The sequence below is a fragment of the Nelumbo nucifera genome, chromosome 7, assembly GCF_055504915.1.
Source record: "Nelumbo nucifera cultivar China Antique chromosome 7, China Antique-T2T, whole genome shotgun sequence".
In the NCBI taxonomy this organism is placed as follows: Eukaryota; Viridiplantae; Streptophyta; class Magnoliopsida; order Proteales; family Nelumbonaceae; genus Nelumbo; species Nelumbo nucifera.
The window spans coordinates 13,469,928-13,480,100 of NC_142655.1; the positions used below are offsets into that span (position 1 = coordinate 13,469,928).

The 10,173-nt window shown below is 37.3% G+C and overlaps 1 protein-coding gene and 1 pseudogene across 1 annotated transcript; both read left to right on the forward strand.

Annotated features, from left to right (window-relative positions):
• Positions 1–1,496: 1,496 nt before the first annotated feature.
• Positions 1,497–2,673, forward strand: LOC148790185 (zinc finger BED domain-containing protein DAYSLEEPER-like). Its single transcript, XM_088892223.1, has 4 exons — positions 1,497–1,627; positions 1,757–2,049; positions 2,127–2,215; positions 2,656–2,673. Exons 1-4 carry the CDS (start codon positions 1,497–1,499, stop codon positions 2,671–2,673), a joined length of 531 nt encoding a protein of 176 aa, XP_088748349.1.
• A 5,278-nt stretch (positions 2,674–7,951) lies between these two features.
• On the forward strand, positions 7,952–9,775 carry LOC104611367 (L-type lectin-domain containing receptor kinase V.9 pseudogene; annotated as a pseudogene).
• The last annotated feature ends 398 nt before the right edge of the window (positions 9,776–10,173 follow it).

Below are 10,173 nucleotides of genomic sequence, written 5' to 3' on the forward strand. Positions count from 1 at the left end.
GAAATTATAGTCTTTTTTAATGTAAACAAATTGTAGAAATTTCTTTTAGTTTTTTATTTAATATATGCTTGTCTTATTGATAAAATTAGAATTCATTATGCAGGTTATTTCATATTTAATAATTACTATCATGTCAATGGCAAGTGAAAATGCGGCTGCTGGAGTAGATATAGTTGATGATGACTATCAAGAATTTGACCAGACTTCCACTAAGAAAAGATTGACATCTAAGGTGTGGGAAGAAATGGAAAAGATAAATTCGGAGAAGGCACGATGTAAGCACTGCATGAAAATATTACAAGGTAAGTCAAGTAAGGGAACTACTCACTTGAAGCGTCATTTAGAGCGTTGCCCTAGACGTAGAATTCAGGATATTAGACAGTACAAAGTAACTACTCAAACAAACACTGATGGGAGTACTTCTTTGAAAAACTACAAGTTTGATCAACAAGAGTCTCGTAGGGCATTATCAATTTTTCTTGTATGTGGAAAACACCTTTTTACTACTGTTGAAGAACCTGATTTTAGATTCTTTATTCAATCTATAAATCCTGAATTCAAAAATGTGAGTAGGCATACTGCTAAAAGAGATATCATGTCTAGTTATGTGAAAGAGAGAGAGGGTGTGAAAAGTGATTTGTCTAATACACTTGGTCGGATTTGTTTAACTTTCGATAATTGGAGATCTGAGCACACTAATGATGAATTCATGTGTATAACTGCTCATTGGATTAACAACAATTGGAAGTTACGGAAAAGAATTATTCGCTTTAAAGCTTTGGCACCTCCTTTTTGATGGACTGTCTTTAGTAGATGAAGTGGCCATGTGCTTAAGCGAATGGAATATTGATCAAAAAATTTTTAGCATCACATTAGATAATGCTAGTTACAATGATGTGATGGCTAACTCTTTGAAATTGAGATCTTCAATACATAAATCTTTGGTGTGTGGTGGTGATTTTTTCAAAGTTCGTTGTTGTAGCCATATTTTGAATTTTATTGTGCAAGCTGGTTTGAATATTGTTGATGATGTTGTTTGTAAGATTCGGGATGGTGTGAAAAATATAAAGAAATCAGCTGCCCGGAAGCATAGATTTTATGAACTTGCTGAAAAAAGTTTTCACTTAAACACAACTAGAAGATTGAGGTTAGATATGTGTGTGAGATGGAATTCAACTTATTTGATGCTTGAACATGCCATTTATTATAAGCAAGTCTTACAGCATTGGGGGCAAAGGGATAATATTTTTAAAATGTTTATGCTTTCGGAAGAAGAATGGGGAAAAGTGGATAAGCTTCACAAGTTCTTAAAGGTTTTTTATGATGTTACTTGCATGTTTTCTGCCACTAAGTACTCTACTTCAAACATTTACTTCAAGGGAGTGTGGATGATTCATAGACATTTGATGTTAGTGAGTAAAGAACCTTAGAATTTTATGACTGACATGGTTAGAAAAATGAAGGAGAAATTTGATAAATATTGGGCTGAATATAGTATGATTTTGTCTTGTGCTGCTGTGTTGGATCCCCGTTGCAAGATTAGGTTAATGGAGTATTGTTTTGATAAACTTTATGGGGATGAAGCTGAGGAGCATGTTAATGCTATAACTAAAACTCTCAATGATTTGTTTAATGAATACAAAGAAAATTTTTCCTCCACCTCCTTTGTTGGATCTTCTATTCAATTTGACATGAGTGAGAGAAATGATGATGGTGATGGGTTTGAGGATTATGAGCAATTTTTGAATTCAAAAAGAAAGATTCAAAGTGAAAAAACTCAGTTAGACCTTTACTTGGAGGAACAAAACCTTGATATCAAAGCAGATGTTGATGTTTTGGAGTATTGGAATAAGAGTTCACTTAGGTATCCTGAATTGGCATCAATGGCTCGAGATATTTTGGCTATTCCTATTTCCACAGTTGCATCCAAATCTGCATTTAGCATTGGAAAGAAGATGATCAATCCTTGGAGAAGTTCACTTAAGTCCAAGACAATTCAAGCTTTGGTTTGTCTTGAAGATTGGCTTCGTGCACAAGGCCTTGTATTAGGTAATTTTTTTATTTATTGTTTATTAAAATATATGATTCATTTAATTTTTTCTAATAGATTTTCCAATTGTATGTAGGGGGATCAAGCTTGTTAGGGGCTTCTTCAGGATCAAGCTTGTTAGAAGAGGATGGAGAATCAAATAGTAATGATGATGATGATGAAAATGTTGAACTTGATGATATGTTTTAGGTATTATAATAACATATATTTCCATTACTTATTTGTCATTTGACATGATAACAAATTACATATGTGACATGAGTACTGAATTTATCTCTTATTTTCTTTTGTAGGATGGCTTGGAACTTGGAAGTTGGAATGTTCAATCTTGTTGGTGAATTCAAGAATGAATTGAGATGGCTAGAAGCCTAGAACATGTTCTATTTGATATGGTCATATGGGCAATGAAGTCTTTTATTTTATTTTTTAGAATGGCTTGGAACTTGAGAGTTGGAATATTCCATGTTGTTGGTGAATTCAAGAATGGATGGAAAACATGTTTTATGGATTTTATTTGTCTTATTCAGATTATTTTTTTATGACTTTGGAGGAACATGAACTTGAAGTTATATGAATTTAGTTTTAGTGTGTGATGCTATTTGTAGGAATATGAACCTATATGATTTGCTCTTAAGCCTCTTATGTGTTTTATTTCAGGTTTGCCTTGGTTGTATAGAAACAACCAAACAACAGGGAATATATTAAACAACCTTAAAAAAGGTTGTTGATTCACTTGATTGTAAGAAAAAAAAGAATGAAATTAAAATGGGTTCTGTGATTTCCATTTGAATAAATTTTTTGATTTAAGAATGTAAAATTGTGTTTATTTAAATAGGGGAAAAAACATCTGAATTAAAATAGATAATGTAGGGAAAAATTTTAATTTCTTTTATTAGGTCGGGCTTCGGGCTCGGGCTCGGGCTTCGGGCTTTTTATTAGGGCCGGGCTCGGGCCCAAGTTCTAGGCCTGTAGGTCGGGCCGGGCTCGGGCTTGGGCCAATTATTTTTTCGTTAATGAACACTAAAAGCCCGGCCCAAGCCCAGCCCGGCCCGGCCCATGAACAGATCTAGATCTAACTAGCAGGATGACAGCTCAGTCCGACGCACCAAGTCTGCAATGAATCGAGCTCGGATAACCAAACCACCTCGGGGCAAGCCCACCTCGGGACAAGTTCACCTCAGGGCACGATCGCATCAGGACCACCTCAGTCCCAAGGCACTTTGGCATTCATACCAGATCAGATCAAAAGGGCACTAGCTCGGGTAAAATTGATCGACCATTGCTTGGCAACCCCAAAGATCTCGCCACTAGATTCCACGCCTTACGGGATCACGCCTCATAACAGCTAGCATTATCTCTCCCGTTCGATTCAGGCGGAAGTGATGAATCTTATCAGCTGGAAGCATTATCCCCAATTAACGCGGAAACGGACCTCATCGTAACGAGGATCCCGAAACCACTCCGCGAAACCCACGAAGGCTTCACCCCCTGGGGGTGAAAGGTACGCGTAATCTCTGCTCTCTAGCTCTCTTGCATTCTAAGTTATCATCAGCTCGCAACCAAGTATTGACTTAAGCATCGGAGCGACCTCGTCGGGTAAGCAACCCCGGATTCTCTGATTCGCTTTTTGCATATCAACTAAGTCCATTGTCTACTGGAAGCCAGATCACCTTCAGCTGGAAGCAGCCGAATTGCGCTACATCACTTCCTTAGCAGCCCAAGCTTCAGAGCTATATTTATAGATATTGTCCCAAGTGGTTTTGCTATAGCTAGTAAGATTTTTCCAAATTTGATATCTCTTGTCAAAAACTCCTGTTGGCTGTTGCTCACCGACTATTGTGATGACTTGAAACATTAAAGCTAACTTAAATCTTAATTGTTCCTTATTGTTGGATGCTTTTCCATCTAACACTCACCCAGTTTTGCCCTTATAGTATTTCCATCGGGTAATGGTTTGCAATTTTGCATAGAATTTTCTCTACCATCATCCATTTACTTCAAAAGCACACATTAATTTGGAAAAAGTTGGTCGTCTTGACTGTCTCTCTGTTGCCGACTGGATCCTTTTACAGTTGTCGTGCTAATTCGCATCAGCCACGGTTGAAATTTTCCCTTCTGTATTTTTCTTTTTCTTTTCTTTTTTCTTTTGATCTCTTTTCCCCTTTATTTTTAAGTTATTTTCATTTTTTTTAGGGAAAAATCTCGATTAATACCCTGTACCTTGGATCTAATGTTATTTTGGTCTCCAAACTTTAAAATGTGATAATTTAGTACTCAAACTTTCAAAATGTGTCAATCTAGTATCTGCCATTAACCAACGTGTTAACCAGCCGTTAAGTGCCATTTGAAAAGATATAAATGCCCTTTGAGTGACATTTAATTTTCTTTATCAACCATCCACATGTTGATAAAAATGAATAGTCTCAAATCCTTGCCTCTTCTATTCAAGAAAGTTGAGGTTGTCTTAGTGGTCATTCTGGTGACCCTAATTTTCTTGGACAAAAGAGGCAAGAATTTGGGACTGTTCATTTTTATCAATGTTTGGATGGTTGATAAAGAGAATTAGATGACACTTAAAGGGCATTTGTGTCTTTTCAAATGGCCATTAATGGGTTGGTTAATGGTAGGTACTAGATTGGCATATTTTGAAAGTTCAGGTACTAAATTGTCATGTTTTAAAGTTCAGGGACCAGAGTGGCACTAGACCCAAAGTACAAGGCACTAATTTGGAATTTTTCCTTTTTATTTTAAAAGTTTAATAAACAGTTAAAAAGGATTTTATCTTTTATTTTATCAGTTAGACTAATGTTTGAAGTAGATTTTAAAAGTGCAAAGTACATGTAAATAATTTCCTCAAATCTCACGGTATATATAACATGGTTTTCAAAACTGAACCGGACCGAAAAACCTAGAAACTGGTCAAGTAATTGGTTTCATTTCACCCTAAAACTGTTTTTTGGCCAAAAACCGTTGATTTGGTCAGCGATCCACTGATTTGAGTGGTTAAACCATCAAACCGTCAACTCAGACAATGATTTTTGATCATTTTTTATTTTTTTAAATTAAAACAGGTCATTTGTTCGAACCAAAAAGTCGGACCGTTCAACCTGAGAACCAGTCCCATAACGATTCCCTATCTGGTCCGGTTTTAAAACCCTTATATACAAGTAATTATGATGATTCAAGAATGACTTACTACTGCTCACAGCTGAAGTGATCCCAAGGACAGACACAAGCATCCTTCGGGGCATAACCCTAACTAATAAGATGCAAGTGATCCCTTAGCTTCCTCATGCACAACCTTTTGCCATTAGGGCTAGTGTTGCACCTGCCCATGCGTTAATTCAATGTACAAACAAGGTAGACCAACAGGAAAAAGACACGTCTGTGGGGCCAAGTCTCTAGAGCTGTGTTTGGTTTGATAGAAGATAAGTGCCCATTTGGTAGGGCTAAAGCTGGGTTTCTGAGGTGGGCTTCACAAGAAAGAGACTGTAAGCTATGTTTGATAAAAATCCAGAGAGACTCTGGTTCATAGCAATATTTCAACCTCTTTGAATTATGAGGAGTGCTTCAAAGCTGCTGAATCAGCTTACCTGTATCTAGAGCTCAGCCCTCCCAAACGGACCTTAAAAGTGAAACAGAAAGTTAGGAGAAATTTCTTATAGGAGAGTTTACTTTCTCCACAAAAGGCAACATAGACATCAAATCCTTAGCTAAAAGTGTTTGATGATTATCGCATTCTATCAACCTATTTGCTTTAAGATTGGGCTTGATGTCAGGTGGGCTCCATTGGCAATACATGGGATGGGTTTGAGTGTTATTGGAGCTGAAAACAAAGAAATGCTCTAGTACACTGTAATTGCTTCTTATGATGAGAATATGAGATTCCTCCCTTTCACTTGGCAAATGGTTTCATTTGTTTAAAGTGATCTCTTCGCAACAAAACTCTGTTGAGATGACTTCCATGTCTACATTTATATTTTCAATCTATCATGGACCTAAGAATGGGCAGTTGGGCTTGGGCTTCGCTTAAGGCCTTGAGTGTCTCAAGCCTGGACCTAATCAAGATGTAGACGAACCTTGTAAAGCTTACAAAATGCTCCACGTAACCTTGTAAAACTTTTGAAAAGCCTTTTTCGATCTTTTACTTTTCTTTTTATTTGTTTCAAAGACAAAAGCCTTTTTGACTATTAAGGATATGTTTTGAAAATTTAACAGACAGTAGACTGTCAAGGGCACTTTTGATCATCAAAGGCAAAAGGCAAAAAGCCCAAAACGTTTTACTCATTGAGGGCAGTGGAACTACCCACAAAATATATTTAAGTAGTTTTATAAGCCATTCGCTTAAGGAAACCTCAGAGTATATTTAAATAAATTAGCCCTTATTTTAATGGTGAACAAAGACTAAGACTTTAGAAGATTAGAAAATTACAAGCTAGTTTGTTGAAACAATGATTATGGGATATGAAAAATGTTATTTTCACTTAGGTCTTGTTTGCATTTTGGTTAATTATTTCCCCGGGGAAATGCACTTACCCAAGTAATTGTTTCTTAGAAAACATTTATCGGGATAAGTGCATTTATCCATGTTCTTTTATTCCCCATGTAAATAAGGCAATGGCCATTTTATCCATAAAATTCCATTATTACAAGGGGTATTTATGTTCCTTTCAAGTATTGGCAACTTTCCCCCAATGTGGGAAAGTTATTTACCCACCTAGGAAATGGGTATCACTTGAGAAAATAAACTTTCCCAAATCCTCATATAAATCTGAAAAAAGAACATGAGATTTTTGGTCAATGGGAATCAAAATCCCATTGACCAACTTTCCCCCTCTCAAAATCCAGAAAAAGAATGCCCCCTTGAAAATTTTGAAATTTCTTTCCAACACATAGTTATTTAGACCTTTAACACACAATATAATTTTATCAACATGATTAGTAGTAGTATATGGCCTAAATGTAAATCACCAAATCAATTTATAGATGAGTTTTTTTGGTAAAAATTGAGAGGAGCTACACAAAACGGAGGGGCATTCACTAATATTGGCTGCATATATTAAACCTAGATTTCAATCATTCACATTAAAGTTTGCTTGTTTTTCATATATCATATCTTTTCCATATCATAGTCGAACCCTTTGTTCTATCTATGGACATGTTTTGAAGTTGTTTATACTTGAGCATTTAACTAGATAGTGCTAGCTCTGGGAAATGGATTCCATGTATTGCCCTAGTAGATTGGACCATATAACCTACTAGTTCTGCACCAACAACTAAGTACTCATTGATTTTAGAATTTATTTTTTTATTAGCCACCACAAAATTTCCTCATTTTACAACTTATCATGGCCTGAACTTATGGTTTCAGAGATAAAATCCCACAAAAATCCAACAAAACAATTCCAGAAAATCAGGAATTTGCGTTTTGCTTGAAATCCCATGTTGTTTATGCAAATCCCTAATTAAAAAAAGGTAAGTGGGAGATAAATTGAAACCGTAAAGCATATATAGTGATGATATGATACACTATAGTCACCTGAGATTGGACGAATGCATGAGAGAGAAATCGCAGGTGAGGGCTTCAAGAACTGCTACCCCGACCAAGTTGAGTGCCTGCCGCTAAGGTTGGAGAGAGTCCAATGAATCCCAACTCTCAATTACACGTTTAGGTTTTCTTCTGTCATTATTTTTTATTTTTAATTATTTTGACAAAAATAATAAAATAATCAATAATTCCTGTCTAACAAGCAAAAAAAACATTTGGATGAAACCTACTACATCCGGACCCATGCGTGCGTGGGTTGTAGCGGAGACTTTGAATCAAACCTCCCACTAGATTCAATGAAGAATTATAAACAAATGAGCAAAGCCCTTAAATGTGATCCATCGATGCCTACATATGAATTTTCATCTTAATTTTATGTACTCAGCCATGTCTTGCCTGCTTAATCTTGTGCTGTTTGTTCTGCTATTCCACCTGAAGCACGCATCTTCTCAAGGTGAACATGACTTCACCTTTTATGCTAACAATTATACTTATTCCTTGGAGCTTGTTGAGCCAAACAACTCTTCCAAGCAAGTGTATGGTTTGGTGGAGCTAAAAGGTAACGCAACAGTCGGAGACACTGGTTTTGTCAAACTCACGAACAAGGATGGACCCTTCTATCAGAAAGGTCACCTCTTCTACTCTCTCCCCCTGCAATTCAAGAACTCCTCCATTAATGGTAGCGTTTTCTCCTTCTCTACTTCTTTTGTTGTTGCATTCACTAAGAGCTCACAAGCAACTGGCGAAGGAATGGCTTTTGTCATCTCACCTTCAAAAGAGCTTCCTGGAGCCATGCCCAGCCAATTTCTGGGTTTGTTCGATATCACCACCAACATGGACCCAATCAGTCATATTGTTGCCGTCGAGCTGGACACGATCCAGACCCCAGAATTCAGTGATATCGACAACAACCATGTTGGAATCGACTTTAATGGCTTAATCTCCAACGTATCTTTTACAGCAGGATATTATTCTGACGATAATGGAGGTGGGTTTACGAAATTATTGTTCCTGAGCGGAGATCCACTGCAGTTATGGGTAGAATATGACGGTGCCAAAACGCAACTTAATGTTACAATTGCTCCTGCCGTGGCGACCATGACCAAACCCAAACTTCCTCTCATGTCTTTGAAACAAGACCTTTCAGAGTTTCTCTTGGAGGAGATGTACGTGGGTTCTCTGTATCTTTCGGGGCTATTCGATCAGATCATAACGTATTGGCTTGGAGCTTTAAGATGAACGGAGAGGCTGAATCGCTTGATCTGTCACGGCTGCCTAAACTAAGTAACCCAGGAAAGAAGATACCGATTTTGCCAATTTCGTTGCCCTTTGCTGGAGTTGTTTGTGGATTAGTGCTCTCTCAGCTAATCGTTGTGATTGTGAGAAAGATAAAGTACAAGGAAGTGCTCGAAGATTGGGAGGTTCAGTATGGACCTCATAGGTTCTCTTACAGGAAATTCTCTCTCGCCACCAATGGTTTCAAAGACAAAGAGCTTCTGGGAAGAGGCGGTTTTGGTCGGGTCTATAAAGAGGTACTTCCCAAATCAAAGATTCAAGTTGCAGTGAAGAGAATTTCTCATGATTCAACCCAAGGAATGAGAGAATTCATCGCCGAGATCGCGACCATCGGCAGGCTCCGCCACCCCAACTTGGTGCGACTACTGGGCTACTGTCGGCGAAAAGGAGAGCTCCTCTTGGTTTATGATTTCATGTCAAACAGCAGCCTCAACAAGTTCATTTTCGATCAACCCAAGTTGACACTTAATTGGTCACAGAGATTTAAGGTCATCTAGGATGTGACTTCTGCACTCCTTTACCTGCACGAACAGTGGGTGCAGGTGATCATCCACAGAGATATTAAGGCTGTGGCGGAAGCCAGGCCGACCATGTCTGATGTGGCGTTATATTTGGAAGGTGAAGTTCCCCTGCCGGAGGATTTCAGTACAAACTCTATAGCAGAAGAAAGGGCTGAGTTGGTTGGTCCATGGCTGGAAAAGGATTCAATCGCTTCGATAACAATCACAGAGGACTTCACGTCTAGTGGCCGTTGACCTCTGAGTTGATGTTTTGTTCCTGTTTTGTTCTTGTACTCTCTCTTTTTTTTTTCCATAAGTTCATAGTTTCATGTAATTTAGGTTGTGTTCACTTGCGGGGTAAAAATTAATGCAAAATTATGGTAGTACAAATTATTTGGGTGCAAATTTGATTTATTTTTGTTTCAAGTTTTATCTTATTTTGTTTGATTGAAGTATATAAATGAAGTAAAAGAAGACTTAAAGCATAATAAAATAAAGGGAAATTAAATTTAGGGATTGTCTCAAGTCAGTCTCCTAATTTCCAAACGGCTGACTTGAGACAACCCCTAAAGTTCAGGGGATCAGGAATTTTCCCTATGGCTCAGCTTGGAAGGAATACAAATACAAATATGTAAAGTGCAAAATCTTAAATTTTGTATGCATTTGTAGTTTACATATTTGTATTTGAACTCTTTACAAACTAAGCCTAAAGTAAAATCCAAAACAAAATTAAACTAGAATTTGCATTCTTGGAGGCCAAGTCGGGCTAGGGTTTGGAG